Here is a 23,714-nt window from a genome sequence, read left to right on the forward strand (position 1 = left end):
GCTGTGCTAAATCTGTCTCTAATTTTCCATCCCTTCTTAAAGCATTCTTTTTGAAAAAGGCTTGTATAGCTGTGTAAATACGTTGTTCTGCTCTTGATGTCTTGTTATACATTCTAGTTTTTAAAAGTTGCTTTTCTTTACTTTTTATATATGTTTCTTGTTTTTTGTAAAGCAATTTGTAACTTTGTTTAGAAAATAGTTATGTAAATAAAGATTATTATTATTATTATTATTATTATTATTATTATTATTATTATTATTAATATTATATCTCACAATATTTTCTAGTTTGAGAACGTATCAATGCACTGCATACATAAAACATCTAGATTCACAGAAAACGTATGAAAAAGCTGAACCAACATTTAAACACCAAATACAGCAGCACTCACTGTGTCTGTGCAGCATGCACAGCAGGGCCAGAGTTCTTAGCTTTACTTCACACTCCACTACCTTCAATAACATAACAGGAACTTTAATTCAATTCTGATCTTGCACTCCATTTAGAGTCTGAGGACTTTTCCACACAGTTACTTGAGGCCAGGCTCATAACATTCAATACTTTTTCTATCAGACATTTAACTATTAAACTGTTGTTTGTTGCAGCTGCAGAAGCACGATCAAGAAGATGAGGACGTTCCCTCTAAGTGGAGATCAGAAGAGGAAATGGCAGCAGAAGCTTCAGACCTGAGGGAGCAGATGAAGAAGCCTTAGATGTTGAATAAAAAGGGTAAAAACAATCATATGACAGGCTGCACATTAGAGTGATAGAAACTTGCTGATTCAGCCTCACAGAGTGAAATCTCCACCTTGTGAGCTTTTCTTTTCAAAATAAAATCCCATGATATGTTTGTTTGAGATTACAAGTGAAGATTTTTTTGTTCTGATGCTAAATTCACTTTTTCTGCCATATTACAAATAACATTTTAAACTCATGTTTTCTTTTAAATAAAAGATGTGAAAATATTATTTTATTTTACATTGTTTTGAATCCAAACTCAAAGTTAGTTTTTCAAAACCCTCTGATGATATGACATGGCAGGTTAACTGGAGGACAACATGATGCCTGACATCAATATTGAGCTTTATCTTCCCTCGTGTGTTCATCTTGATTATTTCCTCTGGTTTTGAATTTGATGTTTTTGTTTACCTCAAATAAACATGAAGAAAAAGTGTTGTGTAAAGTGTATGCTTGGAGAAAGTGGTCCATTAAGGATCCTAAAACCTATAAGGTTAATAAAAAAGTAACATTTTAAATGCAGGTCAAACTCACAGCGGGGTTAGATGTACTCTCAGAATTCATCTTACAGTGCCACCAGACGAACACATGAAAGAGAGGAAATTAGAAGTATTTAAGAGTCTGGTTTTTATCCTATCCCAGCTCCTCTGGGTGAATCAAAGTGCATTCTGGGATATCTCCAAAAGTTCACACAGAAGTCAGCTCTCAGAGCATCCTAGATCAAATGGGAGGAGTGAGGACACTTCAGTTCATTTGGACTACTTGACTTTGAACTGGGACAGCACACCAAGGTTTTCCCAGAGTGCTCCATTAAGCTCTTTTTAAAGTGCAGAGTTCAGGAACATTTCATCAGAACAGTAGAGAAACTGACTTTTAACTGAGATCAACATTTTTAACGGAGAAACCGATGACACTCATGACTGCTTCCTAACAATATTGCTGTGTTAAACACAAACGAAGCACCTCTGTGTTCATGTTCTAATCAATGCTGAACAGAGATGGTTATCCAGGACAGGAGGTAACGTCTCTGCTGCTGGAGAACAATGTGTGCCTGCCCATGGCTCTCTGTGGTAATCAAGCTGTTAAAGGCACCATGAATTTTATACAACATTACTAAGGATGAGGGATTTTTAAAGGGCAATAATTAGGAGTCTTCAGGGAGGAAATCCATCAAATATTGGTCTTGAGCAGAAATGGCTGCCAGTGCAGAGAGACTGAATCCAGTAGAACAGATTCAAACAATGAAGGTTTCATTAGAGACCAGGAGTTTTGGCTCAGTTAATCTGGATTTAATGTGGAATAAAAACCTTTTTCAAGTTGTTTTAAATCTGGGTCATTCCTCTTTTACTTTACAGTTGTTTTGGACTAATGACCACGCTGCTGGTTTTACAGCCTGGTGATCCTTTAAACCACTCACACTGTCTATTACAAGCATTTCATCATCATGGTATGGTGTTTATTGAAGTAAGCCATTTTAAAACAATCATTTGCAGAATTTTTAGGATCCAAAAACACTTAGTCCAACATGATTATTGATGACGTCTTGGGATTCAAGTCTTATTTTAAGCCCAGGTGCATGTTAGCTGCATATCATCTCATGGCTTTCACACCAGATTTGTGGTGGCTGTTGAGTGTGAGAGCTGCTGCTGTCAGTCCAGTCTTTTTCACACATTTTACCTTTTCAAAGAAAAAATGTATGTGGCTTTTACTCTGAACTACATACAGGAAGTGTCACTGTCATTTATATTTCATCCATCGCATTTCTACAAATCTCAACATGAATAGTGTTGATTCGAGGTTGATATGCTTTCATGGATTTTGGCATATCCTTTGAATTTAGATTTTTGAATCATAGAAAATCATAGAAAGCTGTAATCTGTTAACATTAGATGAGATAATATATTACTTTACTGATCCCCGGGGGGCAATTTGGTTGTTGCAGCAAGACAAACATATAAGCAAGAGAAGTACAAGAATAATAGACCAGAAAAAGAGAAAAAAAACATTAAATAAAGTCAAATAAAAAAAAAAATATATATAATTCAAACGTATATACAAGTGTTACACATGGTATAAATAGTTGTAATTATACAAGCAGTAACATGCACACATAACAATCTAGCTGTCAAGCAGACAACACACGTCCAGCATGAAAAAGTGGTCATTGTTCAATTACCAATAAGAATACAACCAATGAATCACCATGGCTGGAACTATTTATTCATTTAAGATCTTAATTTAAGATTTTGTAGATGTTATGATATGTATTCTTATCTGAACAATACTAGAAATTTTGTAAGGTAATTAAGAAATCCATCATTACTATTTGACCACCAAGTCTTCCGTCTTCTATCAATAAATCAGTCTTTATTTATATAGCGGCAAATCACAAAACAACATTTTCTCAAGAAGCTTTTCCAAACAGAGCAGGTCTAGTTCTACTCTATGTTCTATTATTAAGAAAGACCCAACATCAAGACAGGATAAGATCCAGTCCCCTCTTACAGACAGGACTCATTCTGATCTCATCTTAATCCACCATGAGCAGAGCACTTTGCAGCATTTAGCAAGTTACAGTGGCAAGGACAAACTTCCTTTAACAAGCAGAAACCTCCAGCAGGACCAGAGAAGTGTAACTTCATATTTTACCTTATCTCCATATTACTTTATCAGGATGTGTCCTTAAAGTTTATTTCGACCCATTTAATACACTTCTGGCTAATTAACTGTTATCAGATGTTTTAATATTTGATCTTGACAGTTGTAAAAATCTGTCCATTCTGATCAAAGTCTATTAGTCCGGCTCTAAAACTACATACTTTAAGGTACAGAATAGAACAAAAGAATAAAAGGGGAAAGGCCATTAATTATAGTATATTTATTTCTCATAAGGTTGAAGTAAAGAAAAGGTCAGTGTCTATTAAAAAGCCATTATGGGCAGAGAAAAAATTGTAAATCCACGAGGTGTTCATATTAGAGAAGGTCCATCCACTGTGGAGCAGGAAAATCATAAAATTCAAATCTTTAAATTACAAACTTCCCTTTATGTTAGTTATATTTTGTGTACAGGAGGAGACCTGGAGGTTTAACAGGCCCAGCTTCACATCATCACATGTAAACTAACACCGATGCTGGATTTTGTAGTGAGCTGTTGGACACGCCTTCCTCATCACCATCATCACATGAGTTCAGAGACAGAGAATATATTCAGGTAGAATGGCCCTTGTTTGTCAAGTGGAGTTGCAGAATCTATGAAAAGTGGTTTTAAAGCTTATTGGATGGCCGTGCTTGAACCACTTGATGACACTTCTCGCTTGGAGTTATTTTAAAATCATCACATCACACACATACATTTTATACAGGTCAGTACAGCATTTACATTCAGACACCTCATCCTAAAAACAGCCACAATTAGTCTGTTTCGAGATGGATGCATTCATAAATCTAGGCAGAGAGTCTGTATTATCTGTTTCCGTTAAAATATGCAGATAAAATGTTAAAGATCGAACTTAATCAGACTCTCTCTCCTCTTTTCTCTTCTTTAAGCAGAGATGTGTTTGAAGGCATACAGCAGAGGTGGGAGTCTGTTAAATCCCACACCTATTTTCCAAGCTGCGTAAATTAATTAAAAAGACATAATGTTAGTCAAGATAAGGGATGCTCCAAAGGTGCAGTGTGCCTGTGTTTGGCTACTATAGAGGAAATAAAGAGATTGGGAAGTCTTTACAGAGCTGGCCTTGGCTATGAGTGCTCCCCGTGGAATTGTTGTTCATGGCTGTTGTATCCACTAGCCTCTATGTTGCTACAACGGTCCCTGAAGCGTACAAAAGTGGCACCAAATGCTCAAAAATCAATTAACAGTGCAAGCTGTGAGGGCCTTTGATTAAAGGAGGCACATGCTTTAATTCCAGCTCTATTCCCTTTCATCTAGTTTTAAAAACTACACCAGATAACAACATGTTAGATTTTAAACTTCAGAGGAAGCCACGTCAGACTTACAAAAAACAGATGTTTGATCCTACCTCCAGATCAAAGTTATTGAAATGAATCTGCAGTCAGTATGATGATTGTATCATCATATTTACCCAGTAGACAGTGCTCAAAGAAGCAAGCGAGAGCATCTATGGGCGCCGTCTTTCAATGCTTTTCTTCCGCATCGGGTTATTGTATCAATATATTCTGAACTCATGTGGATGTATTTTATTGTTTTATCAACATTAAGGAACCAAAACTTGCAGACATGCTATATGCTACAGTCTACAGTCGACTCATGCTGTGCACTTAAGAGCTCACCGGTCAATATCATAAACATACATGCAACACGATCAATCAATCAATCAGTCTTTATTTATACAGCGCCAAATGCCAACAAATGTTATCTGAAGACTCTTTCCAAACAGAGCAGGTCTAGACCGTACTCTATGTTCTATTATTAACAAAGACCCAACATCAAGACAGGATAAGATCCAGTCTCATCTTACAGACAGGACTCAGTCTGATCTCATCTTAATCCACCATGAGCAGAGCAGTTTGCAGTATTTAGCAAGTTACAGTGGCAAGGACAAACTTCCTTTAACAGGCAGAAACCTCCAGCAGGACCAGACTCATGTTAGACACACATCTGCTGAGACTGTGTTGGAGAGAGGGATGGAGAGAGGGATAGAGGGAGATGAAGAGAGAGAGATGATAGTGGTGAGATGGATAGTAGTTGTTGTAGAGGCTAGAGTCTGGCACGTCCACAGCAGCAGGTCGTCTACAGCAGAGATCCAGAGGAACCTACGAGACAAGTCTAGCTAAGACACTAAGAAGACACAAACTAGCTGTCTTTCTCACATCAGTAAGAAGTGAACCTTTAAACTATCGAGTGCAGTAAGTTTTATTTTTTCAATCTCTAACAGACGCATTTTTCATTTATTTTTTGGCTTCATAAAAAGAGTGAGACACAAAAACAACACAAACGAGAAATGAGGCAGCAAAAACAGAAAATCCTCTCACATAGCTCACAAACTCAGCAATATTTTTTCTCTCACAAACGTCTGCTTTGCATATCAAGCAGTTGTTTATCGGGATTTGAAATCCCGATAAGTAGTATGGTTATTATTGCTGGTGCCTCTATATCATAGAACCTCAATAGGCGGCCTCCAGGCCGCATTTGGCCCGCCAGCCGCATATTTGTGGCCACTGAACTGTTATTCCTTTACTATGGGTTTTGGTTGGGTCAGCACGTGTATACCGAGACTTGTCTCTATGCCAACGATACACAGACAGCCTGTTACTGGGTCACTCAGAGTTCTCTGCTGTGAGTGTAATTTTTAACTTTCACTTTCGTTTTTGGAGCAGTTCGCATATTGACACTTTGCCAGCTGTAACCTAGATTGCACAGAAATAAGTTTGCTGCTAAAAGAAAAGTGGACAGTGAAAGTCGTCAATTCAAAGAAGAATGGCCTTAAAAATTTGCATTAATTCTTCCTCCAACCAGCACAAGACCCATGTGCTGAATATGCCAGGTGACTATAGCTGTGATGAATTCCTGAGATGCTTTATTCACCTTAGGACAAAATTAAATCTGTCCTTCTTTCTTGTCGTACTACGGAGCCCCTAAAGTGACATGTGCAGAATTTTTTTTTTGGAAAGTATCTTGTGCGCACGAGATACTTTCTCGAGCACCAGATACTTTCTCGTGAGCACGAGATACTTTCTTGTGCGCACGAGATACTTTCACGTGCGCACAAGAAAGTATCTGGTGCTCACAAGAAAGTATCAGCCAATCATAGTGTAGATTCCAGGGTATGTGGTTGTGAAGCGATCCCTTTAGCCATGCCCGAGACCAGAGCACACCGAGACCAGAACGCACCGAGACCAGAGCGCACCGAGACCAGAGCGCACCGAGACCAGAACGCACCGAGACCAGAACGCACCGAGACCAGAGCGCACCGAGACCAGAACGCACCGAGACCAGAGCGCACCGAGACCAAGACTAGTCGATATCATCCCGCATTTAGGCAGTTATTTAATGAGGACTATGTTTGATCCTTTGTAACAATGGGTAGCCTATCTGCAAACGTTTTATCCTCACCCTGTTACTGTATTATTGATCAGTCTGACGTTCGTTTACCTGCATATGAAAAGTGCTTTAATTCCTTTAACCCATTATGTTAACACCATGATGATGTTTTATGCTTGGTCCAGATTTGCTGAAGTCCGTTTTACACTGCTGGTATATCTAAGTTAATAGAACACTGATTAGGAAATTGCTCAATGTATTTGTAAAGCACTGGAGTGCGCAGGTGTCTTCTTGCTGTGGAGAATAAGCAAAGCTTGAGTCAGTCTCTACTCTTTAGACTTTGACATATTTATTGAGGCCGTACAGGTGGTTTCATCATTAATATCCTGGCATAAAACATAATCTCCTGCTCTCCTCTTCATTAACATAACAGGGCGCAAATACTGTGTGATGACGTCACATCTGCACGCACAGTGTAACCTTTGACAGAACAGTACAATACAAAGAGCAAGGGCGCCATCTAGTGACCACATTTAACAGTATTATTACCACAGATAATATCTGATCAATAAAAATAAGTTCACTTTGATTTGCCAAAGACTACCAAAGACTACCAAAGCTACCAAAGCTAAATCAGTTCTTCAGTATAATGTTCAAATTAAAGGAATTATAGCACTTTTCATATGCAGGTAAACGAACGTCAGACTGATCAATAATACAGTAACGGGCTGAGGATAAAACGTTTGCAGATAGGCTACCCATTGTAACAAAGGATCAAACATAGTCCTCATTAAATAACTGCCTAAATGCGGGATGATATCGACTAGTCTTGGTCTCTGTGCGCTCTGGTCTCTGTGCGCTCTGGTCTCTGTGCGCTCTGGTCTCTGTGCGCTCTGGTCTCTGTGCGCTCTGGTCTCTGTGCGCTCTGGTCTCTGTGCGCTCTGGTCTCTGGTCTCTGTGCGCTCTGGTCTCTGTGCGCTCTGGTCTCTGTGCGCTCTGGTCTCGGGCATTGGCTAAAGGGATCGCTTCACAACCACATACCCTGGAATCTACACTATGATTGGCTGCATAGGAGTGAGACATCTGATCGGTTACAGACATTGCCCTGCAGTCTCAAAAATTCCATTCACAAATGCAGTGAGGTTCACAAATTACAAACAGTTCGTAAATGCAGACTGAACAGTCCGTATATAAATGTAACAAGATACAAGGCAGCCCAAGGTTGAAATAAAGCTCAACTAACTGCTGTACTGTCATTTTTAGATCGAAACTGGTTGATCTCCAGTGCTAACGTGGTATCTCGTGCGCACGAGAAAGTATCTGGTGCTCACGAGAAAGTATCTGGTGCGCACGAGAAAGTATCTGGAAAGTATCTGGTGCGCACGAGAAAGTATCTGGAAAGTATCTGGTGCGCACGAGAAAGTATCTGGAAAGTATCTGGTGCGCACGAGAAAGTATCTCGTGCGCACGAGATACTTTCCAAAAAAAAAATTCTGCACATGTCACTTTAGGGGCTCCGTATGGTTCTTTGTGTTTGTATTTAAAAAGAAAAGTGTTCTTAACCTCCTCCTGATATACTTGTTTTGAATTCATGACAGGGACCGTGTTTTGTTTTATTCAACTATTTATTTTAATTTATGTCAAAATGGAAATGACATTTTATTTTAGTTCGTATTTTTGTTGTTTTTTTTGAATGAAAAGTATTATTGTATGTGGACTGGCCGACCTAAATAAATGGACCTTTGACTGATTGAAAATATTTGTGGCTCTTTAAGATTTGCATTTGAGTACCCCTGCTCTATATGATCTCCAGGGCAAATGAGACCATCACCATAAATATTATTTAGATTTGCAAAAGCATATCATGACAACTTTCACCCTTTTTTAGGAAACATCTCTGTTTAATGTTGTTGTCTGTTGGGATGTCATAAATCCTTAAAGGTGACATATCATGCAAAATTGACTTTTTAATGGTTCTTTACCTGAAATATGTTTCCCTGGCATGTCTACAAACCCCCCGAGAATGAAAAAAATCCATTCTGCCCCTGTTTTGATTTCTACACCTTTCTGTAAATGTGTGTGAAACGAGCCGTTTCAGACTTCCGTGTTTTTGTTACATAACAACAATATCCGGTCTGTCACGGAGTCAGAGCTCGGAGCTTGTTCAGCCCATAGACTGTATAAAATACAACTCAACCCCTCCTCTGTTTTTCATTCCCTGCACAAATGTGTGCTAACAAGGAGCTTAGGAGGGAGGCATGCTAGTTGTAGGCTGTCTTAATAAACACAAAGGTCGGTTTTACTCCCCACGTCTGCAGATTTGAAGATATAGTGGATGATTTTTATTTGTCATTGATAAGTGCTAGCGCTAATTAGCATAGCCACATAGCTATATGCTCATAGCTGTAGCTGTAGCTGTAGCTGTAGCTGTGTACCAAGACACACGTCGACATACTGACAAATAAAACAACAAGAAACACTAAATCTGTGACCAATCCTTCATAAAAGTTCCTGCTGCCTTTCTGGCAGAGGTCGGTTTTACTCCCCACGTCTGCAGATTTGAAGATCTAGTGGATGATTTTTATTTATCATGGATAAGTGCTAGCGCTAGTTAGCATAGCCACATAGCTACATGTTCGTAGCTGTGTACCAAGACACACGTCTACATACTGATAAATAAAACAACAAGAAACACTAAATCTATGACCAATCGTTCAGAAAGGTCCTGCTACAGGCGCCTCTCCGTCAAGATCAGATTCAGAGGGTTGAAGTAACGCGATCTCTGAGCAGCCGTGTATATTCAGCCAACATGTAAACATTAGATCAACGTGCTGGAGAGCCGAGGCACATCCACTTCCGGAGGGGGCGTGGTCAGAGGGAAAACAGAGTGTTTTGATGAGGAATGAAGAAGAGGACTTTTCAGGCATGCCAAAATCTGATTTCAAAGTGTTTTTTTGAGCATAAACTTTAAAGACATGTTTTGGGGACCTCTTAGACCAATATATATTGATGAAAAAAGCGTGATATGTCCCCTTTAAATGATGCATTCATCTGATGTGAAAAACATCAGTGCAGTAAGTACTTTAGTAAAATCAAAATACATGTAAAAACTTCTACTTGTATAAGTGCTTTGGATTCAAACGTACAACCCTGTATATAGTTACACAATTATGTATACTTTTGGTCAGAATGGATGCATTATTTATGACTGTGCCTTTAAAAACACAGAGTCGACCTATCATCGCCCATGTGCTTGAAACTCCTGTAAGGTCAGTCCTTGAGTCCTGGTTCAGTCCCACTATTTGCAGTATGGGAAAACCACACATGATCTTTGCCTGAGTCCGCGCCTGTTTTAAAGCAGCTCCTATAAAGAGGATGAAGAGGAGGTCCACTCCTGCCTATATATCTGTACACAGTATCATGTGCTGATCGAAAGCCTCTGAAGCTTCACAGGGAAGAAGACCTTGAGTGTATTTTGCAGGCTTGCCTGGGGTTAGGATCCAGAGCATACATATTTACAATGAAATGTCATTACCAGTGATTCACCCAGGGAGCCTCCTGCTGCATGTGTGTACTCAAGGAGAGGTAATTCCAGCAGTAGACTGTTATATGGCTGAGAAGGTGAAGGAAAAAGGGAGGAATTCTTGCCTGGATCTTTATTACTCCAGCGCCTCAGTGTTCAGGGTTCAATGCAGAAAGTTGCATATTTTGAGGTTGTTTCATGCAAACTGCACAGGCTGCCTACATCCAGCCGACAAGAAGGGCTTTGATCTGAGCTGTAAGGACAGCTCAGGAAATGAAGAGCAGGGCATGGAAACCACACATTCATTCACCTATAAACAAGGAACGAACATGCATGAGAGATGCACCAAAAAACAGAGATCACCGACATCTGCTCCTCTAAACTTTGCCCACTCGGACCTCGCTGCGTATTTTTCATTACCTTCTCCCCAGCCACCGTGTGCATGTGCACTGGAGAGGGAAATGTGAATTTCACCACAAGTCCCAAGTGAAGCAATGTCACCAAATAACGCTGAGCCACCTTTGCTGCTGCAACAACTTTTCCTTCATGTTGCTGAAAGGCAAAAAAAGGTTTATTCTCCCATGAAACTCTCTTTACATTTAGAAGCTTTCCTAATTAGACCTAAATGTTCAAATCACATCAGTCCTCGAGGGGAAATTCAACTCCTCCACTCTGTTATGGAATATGCAATACACTCATAGACTGAAGTATGCACACACATGCACAAACAGGATCCTCAGAACATGCAAAGATGGAGCTTTATCAGAGTGAGGGGGCTGCAAACAGACGAGCGCATCAGCAGCGGTTGCTCAAAGGCACCTCGACTGTGCCCAGGAAAGGGAACTAGCACCTCTCCACCATCCGGTGTAACTTAACTTTGGTCCTGGGACTTGAATCTGCAACTGTCCCCTCCTTAATGTTGCATTCTGTGAAAACCCAGGATGGAAATTAATCTTCAAAAGTTGCTGCATAAAGAACAAACTAAAACAATCTGCATCATCAAAACATTGCAAAAGCTACAAACGTCCTTCTGCAACAACTTGGTCTGAACAAAAGTCCTGGCTCCGAGCAGAGAGTTAGCCAATCATTGTTTAGGATTATGAGGTGGCCAGTCAGAAAACAAGTGGACCCATGCCACTCCTAAGATGCAGCAACATTGAACAACTGCATGTTGGCAGATATGTATTAATTCCAGTGAGGATAATGCAACTTGAGCAGAAGGATCCTGACTTAAAGCAGAGGTATCTTTCTCACCCAGAAGGTTCCCTACTTTGACCACCTGCTCATAATACATTTTCCTGTGTATTATCAGGCTGGCTACCAATAAAGATACGCTACCACATAGTAGATTTAGTGGCACTTCCAGTGGCGGCTGGTGGAGTTTTCTCCAGGGGGGGCTATAACTCCATAATAGACATATACCAAAAGCAAGCAAACAAGTACTAAGGTATCACACCAGCGTATATGGACTGCTGATTAATTGTGATGTTTGGCTGATCAGGTCTGCGCTCTTTCACGTCGAGCTTCTACTGGTACGTTCTCCTCTCAAAAGGTGTTGTCTTAAGTGATTTCACTGAATTATTTAATTTCTCTTTCCCCATTCTGCATCTCTCTCTGATTGTCTCCAACTCCCGCAGCTCAACCTGTCAATCAGCCGCAATTAATGGCTTGGCTGTGACGTCAGCCCCATGGCGGGAGGGTGGTGGTATGTAAATCCAGCTGCATTCAGCTCTGGGCACAGGGAAGGTGCGCCCAGACATGGTCCTATCTCTTGTATTGAAGAGGAGCTACTGCGCATGTACAACTTTTAACGAGAGTCTATGGCCAAAGATTTTTGCGCCCAGGGTGAAAACACATCACCAATCAGACAACACAGACGAATTAGAAAAAACATTAAACAACTTTGCTCATCATTAACTATATAATATTACTCTGGCTCATCTAAAAATACATATAGTTCAGAATCTTATTTTGTTATTTAATTTTAATTTTATTTTCTTATGTCTTATTGAAGGTAATGCGGTGGGTGGTGGGGCGGCGCCCTAGTGCCCTCTATTGGTCAGCCACCACTGCACTTCCAAAGTAACAGCATTTTCTTATCAGCCTACTTGCAGGTTGGATGAAAATGAAACTAAAAATTAAATCTCACAGGGAGGTGTAAGCACTGCCCTGCTTTAGTGTTACAAAATACAATAAACAGATTTTTTTTATTCACAGTTGATAATGAATAAAATGACCACAGCAGCACCTGATTGAGGTTTCAGCCCCATAAAATGTCAACTCATCTTCACATCTGTCTTCTCTGATTTGGTTGATGTCTCTTTTATTCAGCTCCCTAACCTTCCTTTCTGTTGCTGTGCTGTTTTCTCTTCCTCTGCTCTGTACAGGTAAGTGCTCAGCCATTCAGTATGGATGTAACGTTGTGTGCTCTCCAAAACATTGTAAGTAAAATAAAAATATCCTCTATGATGTTTTTGAATTCAGGATGTGAATAGAAGCTAATGTTTTTGCCACGAGTCAACAGGCAGAGGCAATATGAGTGTGGTCATAAATATAGTAATTGAATTTGGTGGAATTTGATGAGTGTTGTTCAAAAATCTCATACAATGTTTTGTTGTAGAGTTCAACATGTTCCCGATGATTTCCTGCCTTTACTTGTCAGCCATCATTGATGTGCACAGATATCGCCCACACAGACAGAACTTCTTCCTCAGCCTCATTTTCTACACTGCGTTAGCCTTTGAAAGTAACCATCAGTAATGAATGCTTCATTGAATGTTTCATGTTACATATAAACATGTTATTTAAGTTGATAGGAGAATCTGAAGAGGATACAGTTAGTGTATTAACTCTCCTTTCATGCTCACAGATATAGCTGATGAAACCGTAGTGAAAGATATTAAATCAATATGATACCGTGACCCATCCTTATACATGTTCATCAAACTGGACTCAACAGATTTCAACCTGTTTACTGAGACACTCTAATGGAAACAGACTCCAAGGTCAAAGAGGGTTAATATGTTTACTTCTGCTAAACATAAATTTGATTAATTAAGTACAGATGCTATCAGTGCTGTACCATCTATTCCATTAATTGGCAATGTAGGCTTTGGCACGAGAGCAAAGACTCCACTTCGGCCAGAGGACCAGTAACAGCAGGGAGAGTTGCCAGAAGGCTGGCCGGAGAGAAAAGTGTAGAGGTGAACTTGATGAAAGATGTGAAGAGCTCTGAACAGACTGGAAGAGATTGGCTGATTTGAGACTTGGAGACTGTTTTAAAAAATTACCCTTTGGTCAAACTACCATGAAGTGAAGTCACCAAGGTAGGACACAATGGATAACTAAAGAAACCCATCTGTTACACCCTCCTGTCCAGTTTGAGGTGAGTCTACATGTGAGTTCTTAATGTTACCTCAGTTTGTCACAGCAGCTGAAGTTTTAGGACAGCAGGATGATTTCTAGTGGTAGATTAACGGGGTGAAGAAAGAAGGATTGATGCTGCTGGGAGTGAAGAACAAGCAAGTTATACTAATAGTTTCTGTCTGCCAGCAGCAGCAGATGATAAAGAGCAAGCAGCAGGGAGGAATTCCTGAGTTTACATCCAGGAAGTCAATTAAATGTTGAAACATTTTTATGCAAAATCTGAAATCTTTATGCACTGTAAAAAAAATTTGATGAACGTATTTTTCGCTGAACTAAATACTACTTAATTAACACAACATATTGTACCTTGCCCTGTAAGCTAGTGGCTTTCGTCATATTACAGCTCAGCTCAGTACTGCACATAGACACAAACACCTAACGTGGCTCACTGCTGTCAGTTTCAAAACAACAGGTTGAGTTCATCACAATTATTACTATCGATACTTTGAAATGCAAAGTATGGTCCTACATGTGTATTTTCTGAGATCCTTCTTCATTCTTTAAAGATTTATTACCTCATTCTTTCACGATGTGTTTACTGTACAGGTATCATGATTAACGCGTCACATACTCAGGTCCCAAAGTCAGGAATTCCTGATACATCTGTAAGAATCATCACTGTGAGACTGAATCCTTTATTTTAAGAAGCTTATTAACAAAAATTTGCTTGCTTTATCGGCAGCTCTTTTTGCACCTCTGTAATCAATTTCATTCTAATTTTTTGCTTTCAACATTTTAAATAACATCTAACTGGACTACACAGGTAGGTCAGAGTGGCTTGTATTTAGTGTAAAGGAATATTGTCACAAGAATTAAGACAAATCCACTAATAAATCTTTATTTTTCTTGCTGAATAAGTGATCACAAAGGTAGCCATAACAACATCAAATTGTAGTTTTCAGCTGTTCAAAGTGATGATTTAAGTGATGTTTTATGCAAATTTGTAGTCCGTAGTATCTGCAGGAAAAGTGGTGGACAGCAAAGCTGTATGTATACCTGTTCCTCACCTGTCCTAGTTCTCATATTCTCATTCCTAAAAGATGTTGTGGTTTTACCCTCTATCCTTTACAGATGTTGCTTCTAAATAAGTTCTTGCTCCAGGGTTCCTGTTTTATATATTTTAGTTGTTAAGTTGGAGAAGACCATTACAGGTCTGGACTTCTACTCAGTGAGTAACCTTTATTGAAAAAGGATCTCTATATTTGGGCTCTCTGATTTAGCTCCAGAGCTTTCTTAGCCTGTGTGAGACACACATGCCAACTCAGACAAAGTTCTGTCAGACATGTCCCAGTGTCATCGAAACAAGAAGATGTGCTCATTGAAAAAGAGAGAGAGATTAATGGTGTGAGTTTAAACAGGCTAACACAGGCTGCAATCTGCCTTTAACTCTGTGGACATGACCGGGAACAGCTCACTCTGTGCTAGCTATTCCGCTCACATACAGCAAGATCTATCAGTTATGTCTTTCTCTGTTCTTGCATCACTGCTTCTCTCTCTTCTTCTTCCCATTTTTTTGCAGCTAAGCCCCTGTCAATTTCCCCCCTAATGATCCCTGACCCGTGCTGAAATTACACAGAGGAGGGGGAAAACTCTTTAACTATTTCTTCTACTAGCTGATGGAGTGAGTGTATAAAAGCAGCTTTGGATTAAAGAAGGAACCAAACAAGGCCTGTCTGAATGAATCATCATTAGCGCAGAAAAAAATGTGGCTGGGGCAGAAATAGGGAGAGATGAGGGGGTTTCAGGGGGGTCAATGTCCAACTGAAACATTTGTGTTTCCCTCCAGACTTGCTGCAGTGAAGAGAGAAAGTTGATTTTCATTCAGATGGAAAGCTAATGGTATTAGAGCGATATCCCCTTCCTTCTTTCCCTCCACACTCCTCTTTCTTGAAGGCATCTCAAGTCATCCTCACCCTCTGTTAGCAGGGGGACAATACTGATGGCAAACATGTTTTCAGGGTCTCAAAGCCATTTCCTCAGTGAGCCTAACACAACACCATGCATCACATTATCTCTTTTATTTCCCCTGTTTGCGGCTCCATGGATGATTTGCTTGGAAATGAATGTTTGGGGAAGGGATTTACAGACATCCTGTGCAGCTAGGCGCAAAGTACCAAATGGAATAGATACAACATTGAAAAGCCTGTTTTCAAACCTAACAGGTACAGTTTAAACTCGGCTTTGTTTGCCAATTCATTCTAGCCTGTTTATTTTACTGGCCTGGGAATGGAAGTATTGGTTTGCCTACAATGTTGGTCTATGCTGAAATATCCCAGCAGAAAGTGGATGAAATTTCATGGAACTTTTTAGAGACAGTCGTGGTTTCCAGAGGATGGATTGAATAAGCCATGTTAATTTTTCTTTCCGTTAAGTCAAAATCTAGGTATGCCAATAGAATGTCCTCTTACATGATCAAGGTGGCTTTCTTTGATTTGTGTCTTTGTTTTATCAATTCTTCATTCTGAGTCTTTAACACTCTCTTCACTCCTCCCTGCTGTTTATGCCGAGTTTAACTGAATCCTGTCCGTGCCTTTCCTGTTTAATTGTCAATTTTCTTTTACTTTTTTGCATTAAATCTTGACTCTCTATTATATTTTCTACTCAACTTTTTATTTTTATGCACAAAAGGCCTTCCTTAAATTCATAGTATGTAAACATTCTTGATATAAGCCTAACTAATTACATAGATAAATTAAACGTCACTCACATTAACTAACTGTGAATTTCTCTATTTCTTACTCTCAGCAATCATAAAAAGATTTAGAGTCAAATTGTGCTGGAATTAAAACAATAATTCCAGTTCCATGCCTCCAGTAAAACGGGGGAGGGTAGCATGTATTGAACTGCTTCCACTACCTAATTAATAGGTAACACATGGTATATCATTATGGGTTTTAGCCTGTGAGAGTTTAATTACACCAATGGAAAGCAATTTTTGCATTGGTTGCTGCAAACAATAATGAATTACCTAAACCTGAAATGTCAGATTACAACAGACCAATTTTCTATAATAAATTGAAGGAATTACAGTGTGAAGAAAAACATTAAATATGACTCGGTCTTGCTCTGACTCCCTCAGCAGTGTGCCGCAGCTCTGCCTGAGCTCCATACTGATGCATACACATGTTTCTCCCCGTTTCTCTGGGAGCAGCACAAACCCATTTCACAGGATATACAGGACAAACCACAGAAAGGTCAAGGATTTAAGGCAAGGCTGCTCTTGATCCAGGACTTTTATCAATTTAATTTACGTCACAAGCGTCAGTCACTGTGCAGACTTCCCCTCTGTGCCCTTTGCTGACTGCATTTTAAATCTCCTGCTCACTGACAGAAAGAATCCACTCTCGCTCCTCTGTTAATACATCCAGTCCGTCCCTGCAGGCACTTGAAACATGTTCATTTATGTTCATTTATCTCTGACAAAGGATCTGAAAAGACAACTTCCACCCCCGAACACACCACCATCTCTCCCTTAACTGTTGTTGTCTTACATGCAAGTACACATCCCGCCCAGGCCTTGGGGATTAAAGTGTTGTACAAGAAGCAATTCCAAACACTGTGCGATAATCAATTTTTCACAGTATAAAAGGTCATTTTATCCTCTTTTAAAGAAATGGAGCACTCTGATTAATATTTCATACAGTCATTGATTCTCAGTGACCTTTTCACGGGAGAGGGGGTCAATTATCTTACTCAGAAAATGGTGAATGAAAGCATTTCCAGTGATGCGTTAATGGTTTAACTGCCACATTCATCATAGTTATCAGAGCAAGCATGAAAAGTACACAGTGCAGGAGCATGTAGGTTTTCTAACCACGCAGGCTGATGTGTTTTCTTGCAGCTCATTCTTAAATTATTAGATGGGGCAATAAGAGTTCACGCTGCAGGATTAATAGGATGAGGGCCTGCTACAAAGAAAACAAAAGTTAGAGAGTTGCATTTCAATCTGGTCCACTTCCTCTTTAGAGGGACTTTTTACAAACAAACCAGGAGGGAAATTTCTGCAGCATCAGTGCCTTATAAGGACACACTGGGGAAATCAGATTCTTCCCGACTGAAGATTTTCCAAAGGGACAAATTTGAAGAGAAAATTTAATTCCAACTAACCAACCAGACTACAGGAAAAAAACACTCAAGACTGAGCACAATTTATCCAACACCACTTAACATGGAGTCACAGCATCTTCAGGTAAAAAATGTAATATTTGAATGCCTTATGTGGCTAAAGGCTGATTTATACTTCTGCGTTGAATCGACGGAGTATCCTATGCCGGGGGTCCACGTAGCTCCTGTACTTACGCAGAGGCCTACGCACGTAGCTGACGTGCACCTCCTACAAAATACAACTACCGTAGAATCGACGCAGACCGCAAACCCTTTGATTGGTCCGCTCAGCGGCATTATATTTCCGGCATTCACAGCACTTCCAGGATCCCGGACATCGGCCGCATATCGGCCGTGCATTTTATCTCCTCCTCTCTATTCTTCATGTAATCATGTCTGTATGATAAACAGCAACATGTATCAGCTGTAGATTAACATAACACACTGTGAATCGCTGTGGAAAGTAAACAGAGATCGTAGCAGGGACGGAAGCAGGCGACCGGTTATCAGAGAGACCGCACTGCCCTCAGGCATTTCGGCGGAGAATTGCTGCGCATCATGGACACAACAATGCGCACAAGTGTGTGGTGCTCATGTCCGTGTCAACCACTGTTGGGTTGGGGCGACGCAGAAGTATAAATCAGCTTTTAAGGTAAGCAGAGCTAGTATCACCAGCTTCCTGCCCCACTTGCAGGTTAATGTCCACATGCCTGTGCTGGTTGCTCTAGAACTTTATCTCCATTCACGAGATAAAAACACGGAGAAACCACCCTATGCTACGAGATGCCGTCTGTCATCTGTGCTTGTTTACATGCATTGTAGAGCTTTATAGCATTATGGCACTGGCCATTGAATGGAGCTACAGCCCTGGCAAGACGCGGGCGGCGACAATGTGTGGTCATCAGATACATTTATAAGTATTAGTTTGTAGAATTAGTTCCAAACCACCTAACTTTTAATATACTGTATGATGTGTGTTTTTTCTTTCTCTGACACCACCAACAAACAGAAGTCAGCATTAGAGTTTCATTCAAAAGTGGAATCCCCCACTTTTTTGGCCTCTTTTAAAGCAAAATATGTCAAAAGACTCCCTCCTTCTCGCCAGTTTTGTCTATGATTCTCTGCCATTGGCATGACAAATCTGAGCAGGAGTGACATTTGTAGACTCTGAAATCAATTAGCAAATTCATCAAATCTGCTCCGTCTGCTTCAGTGAAAATCTGCAAGACTTAGACTGACATTATTACACTCCAGCAGAGTTTATTGGCAGATTTAACCACTCAAGTTTACTTAACTTTTGATTAAAACTACCCTCATGATATCAAAATGAAAAAAAAGAGTATAAAGTGTAGAGTCTGTTCAACAGATGCCTTCACAAATCACAGAAATTTCACTGCTCTTGTTGCTTGTGATGTCAGTGAATAGACTGTATTATTATGGAGGAAGTCTTCACATCACCTGCAGGCATCTAAACTGAGTTAATAAAGCCACAAATTTGGCATTTGGCTGTTTGCTTTGTTTTTCCTCTGGACCCTGAAGTGAACATATCTGAAGAGAGGGTGGAGCTGAAGAGGAACAAGGGGTTGGCAAACTCAAAGCTAACCAATCCAATCCAATCCACTTTATTTAAATAGCATATTTAAAAAATAAACAATCAAGTTTAGCAAAGTGGTGCATGCACATTGAGGTAAAATAAGTTAAAACGCACAGAATATAAAACGCTGTCAGAAATAAAATAGCATTAAATAAAATAATCATAATAAAACACATGAAACACTTTAAAATAGTGGGGACAAAAAATGAAAGGTCAAATAAAAATCCAATAAAAGAACAGACAGAGACCACACAACACTCATGCTGGGTTAAAAGCCAAGGAGTAAAAATATGTTTTAAGTTGGGATTTAAAAGTCGGTAATGTTGGGGACAATCTAAAATGGGGGGGCAGCTCGTTCCACAGTTTGGTGGCCACTGCGGATAAGGCACGCCCCCCCCCCCCTAGTTTTCAGCCTGGTCCTAGGGACCACAAGAAGTTGCTGACCAGTAGACCCCAAAGACCTTGCGGGAGTGTAGCTTTGCAGGTCGGAAATATACTGTGGAGCTACTCCATCTAAAGATTTATAAACAAACAATAAAATCTCTATCTATCTATCTATCTATCTATCTATCTATCTATCTATCTATCTATCTATCTATCTATCTATCTATCTATCTATCTATCAAAGCTAGTCGAAACCCATGGCTAATTCAATAACTGATAATGCTGCTGAATTCCCATCTTGTCTCCCACAGTGAGATTGTATTTGTGATGTTGGCTAACTACAGCTGTTCATTATTCAGACGAAGGGGCTTAGGCAGGAAGTAGACGGCTCGTTTCTAACTCAGGCTCTTATTCATGCTCACGGCGGGGATGTTTCCTTTAAGAGTCGGCCCTGAGTGGACAGTCAGAGAAACTACTGATATTTGCAATTCTGCATTGTCTTTGTTCTTCAACACTGGAGTGTGCCGTTTGTGTTAATGTGAATCACATCTGTTTACTACATTCTCCTTGGTTGGTTAATTGATACTTGTGCTATCTACGATGATAAAAAACAAGGAAAAGGTTATCTACTGATTAGATTAGCTATACATTGATGTATTCCTCCAGTTTGAAGAGTACTTTTTAAAATATCTCTGTGCACTGCTCAGTATTTCTCTTCACTTCCTCCTCAAATCATTTCCTGAACACAATCTGCTCGAGTCAGGACATTCATTTATCTCCTTCATTATTTCTTGCCGAGTTCACTGCTTGGCAGTCGGTGTACTCCTGTGCTGGCTAGATGGCTCTTTGAATTTACTAATCTTATTGTGAGACTGTCTTGTTCTTTTATATATCATCTTTGATAACATTACCACAGGGGCCATAAAAATCCTTTTAAGATTGTGACGTCTGGATCAGCCAGTCCCTGGCTCCACCATGACATTCTTGAAAAATATCTTGATGTTTGTTTTTTAATGTAACTCAGTATTTAATGTCTTTGTACCAGGATTTTCAAAGTGTTGCTAGTTCTTAAACATTCAATTATTAAACAGATGTTTAATTAATTCTGGATCTGTTATAAACTAGGATTTGAATAGAGACAACTCATCATTCCTGAAAACATGACAAAAGTGTCTTACCACATATGACGTGGTTTGAACTTGTATCATTTTGCTTGTTGATGTTTATTCAGCAGGGGCGGACCGGGATAATACCTCAGACTGGGAGTTTGACTCCACCCTGTCTACATGAACCAGTTAGAGTGTTGCTAAACTGTTTCCATTGGTCTGCATTAAGCATTCAGTTAAAACAGTCGCTGCAAACATGCCACTTACTTTGTTGCATTTCGCTGAATCTGCAGGAAGGGCCTTCTTACAGACAGGACTTAGTCTGATCTCATCTTAATCCTCCATGAGCAGAGCACTTTGCAGCATTTAGCAAGTTACAGTGGCAAGGACAAACTTCCTTTAACAGGCAGAAACCTCCAGCAGGACCAGACTCATGTTAGACACACATCTGCTGAGATCGTATTGGAGAGAGGGATAGAGGAAGATGACGAGAGAGAGATGATAGTGATGAGACGGATAGTAGTAGTTGTTGCCGATGGAGTCCGGCACGTCCACAGCATCTGATGAAATGTCGTACCTTCTTTAGCCATTTAGCCTTTCAGTAATCCGTCCATGATTCAGCTGGTTGTTATTGATGATCCAGTCATGTCAGAGTTCCTTGGACAGGGTTTTTAGGTTAAGCTCGTTCATTGCTCAGGCTATAATTGATGTAATCTGTAATAAGTTATTTAACAGCTTAAATTTAACAGCTGAAAGTAATCATTATACATCTGGTTGTTGTAAATAACAACTGCTCTCACTCCCAAGTTGTCAAATGTGGCAGATGATGGGTTGCTAAATGTTTCCTGCTGTAGTAGTTACCCTTCTTAGCTCCCTATTTAGCCCTGTTAGCATATGTTGGCTAATGATACATAGCTTACACTATGATGTTACTTACAGCTTGTTGTCCAGAGCATACATAGACGGTCTTTATGGATGGATCAGCCCCAGGTTTCAGTAACACCGAAGATGAAAATCCAGCTTGTTCTAGGCTTTATTTTCAGGGAAGTGGCGCACACAAACAGCTGTTGTTGTTCCAAAATAATAAAAACTCCCTACAGTTTTCTGGTGCCTTAGTCTTTAGGAAGAGAAAATAGTTGTGACTTTCCTTTACAACCAAAAGAACACTTATGAACAACTTTGTGAGAGAAACTGAATCAACCAAGTGCAGAGCGGAGTGAAACAGACTTTCCATATGAGGAAAAATGTGAGCTAGCTTCTGGGCTGGCATGTCCTTCAACATTGTTAATGTGGAAAAACAGAGGAGGACCCATGTGCAGAATAAGATTTAAATAAAAAAAACCCACTGAGAAAACAAGGAAACACTGGGAGACAGCAACACACTGAGAAGACAAGGACGACTTGCAATGATCCAATACAGGACAGGGGAAACAGAGAAACTAAATTAACACAGGTGTGAACACAGGACACAGGTGAAACTAATCAGGTTAATCAAAAAAAGAGGGAAACACACAAGAACTGGGAGTCAAACTGGAAACACAGGGATCAAGAACTACAAAATGAAACAGGAAACACAACAATAGACTAGACTAAAACACAAGACATGGATTACTGATAACACAAGGAAGACATAGGATAACTTATAGCTAACACAGAAAACAGACAGACTTGAAACACGTGGAAAATTCCCAAATCAAGATCAACTTATGACAGATAGCAGAGCTTGACGTCAGGTTCAGGCCAAGTCTTCCGAAGTTCTCAAAATGGGCAAATCAGGGAAACAAAAAAATACATCCATGAATCTATTATGATGAAACTTTGCTGAGGTTTAATACAGACATCCAGCATTGTAACATTATGTATGTTTGCCTAAATCAGCAAAGGTCTCCTTTAAGGTTTAAATGTGTCTTGAAAGAATATGTTAGGATGAAAGTGTAAAGCCATCAAGCTTTAAATAAAGCTGTTTTACCTCAGAGCAGCGGACATTTTTGGTTTCACTATTTATCCACCATTACAGTGATTTGCTTTTCTGCAGTAACACATTTTCAAATGCATGGAAATCAGTGGTTAGAGGATAGTTGCTGCCAGGGAAAACAGAATGGACAGATGACACGATTCCTCATAGATTATCATATTAATCACAACAGTAAACTCTTTAGCTTTGACAGTGTTTGATGTTGGATTTAATAGCATGTCTTAAATGTTGTTTCCAGGCACACATTCAGAATTTCCTGGCTTGTTAACTTTGGTAATTGCGTGGAGGCTGTGCAGCATCACCCATCAGGGTTCTCCTGGGCTTTAGCTTGTAATTTGGCAGATGAATTTAAAAATAATTCCTACCTGCTTCATGCAGGGAGATGATTAGAAGGATGTCACAGTGAGGAGGCAGCTCGTGAATGACAGAGCTCTGATGCTGTTTGATGGGACACACACATACACACTGACACATCCTCCGTTTCATTATTAAATGGATTTATACATTTCTATAAATGTCCAAATCTTCAAAGAAATATCTGGGATATGGGATTTTAGTTACCGTGTGTGACAGCAGTGATTTGATGTACTTTGAAAATGTTCTTATTGAAGCAAATGAATCAGGTCCTGCTATTGTTTTGCTCATCTCTGTCAGTACACACACACTAACACACACTAACACACACAAACACACACAAACACACACACACACACACACACACACACACACACACACACACACACACACACACACACACACACACAAACACACTAACATGCTGCTGTTTGTGCCTCTATTTTTACTGCCTCTCATCTGGACTCAGTCCACATTTCCTGACAGAATTGGTGCGGGGGGTTGT

At 39.9% G+C, this 23,714-nt stretch overlaps 1 protein-coding gene and 1 long non-coding RNA gene across 5 annotated transcripts in view; one reads left to right on the top strand and one right to left on the bottom strand.

The window, feature by feature from the left end:
- fhit (fragile histidine triad diadenosine triphosphatase) overlaps nt 1–1,173 on the top strand; it is a 412,878-nt gene extending 411,705 nt beyond the window's left edge. For all 4 annotated transcript variants that reach the window (XM_034689681.1, XM_034689771.1, XM_034689853.1 and 1 more), the window contains one exon: nt 607–1,173. In XM_034689681.1, the coding sequence (XP_034545572.1) occupies nt 607–714 (108 nt within the window). In that variant the 3' untranslated portion in view covers nt 715–1,173. The remainder of the gene's footprint in view (nt 1–606) is intronic.
- Nucleotides 460–22,261, bottom strand: LOC117817353. Its single transcript, XR_004632140.1, has 4 exons — nt 21,818–22,261; nt 21,458–21,537; nt 1,274–1,303; nt 460–687 (listed from the first exon to the last, which is right to left on the bottom strand). It is a non-coding gene; the product is annotated as an uncharacterized LOC117817353 (long non-coding RNA).
- Nucleotides 22,262–23,714: the final 1,453 nt, after the last annotated feature.

The sequence above is a fragment of the Notolabrus celidotus genome, chromosome 1 (genome assembly GCF_009762535.1).
Source record: "Notolabrus celidotus isolate fNotCel1 chromosome 1, fNotCel1.pri, whole genome shotgun sequence".
Taxonomy (NCBI): domain Eukaryota; kingdom Metazoa; phylum Chordata; class Actinopteri; order Labriformes; family Labridae; genus Notolabrus; species Notolabrus celidotus.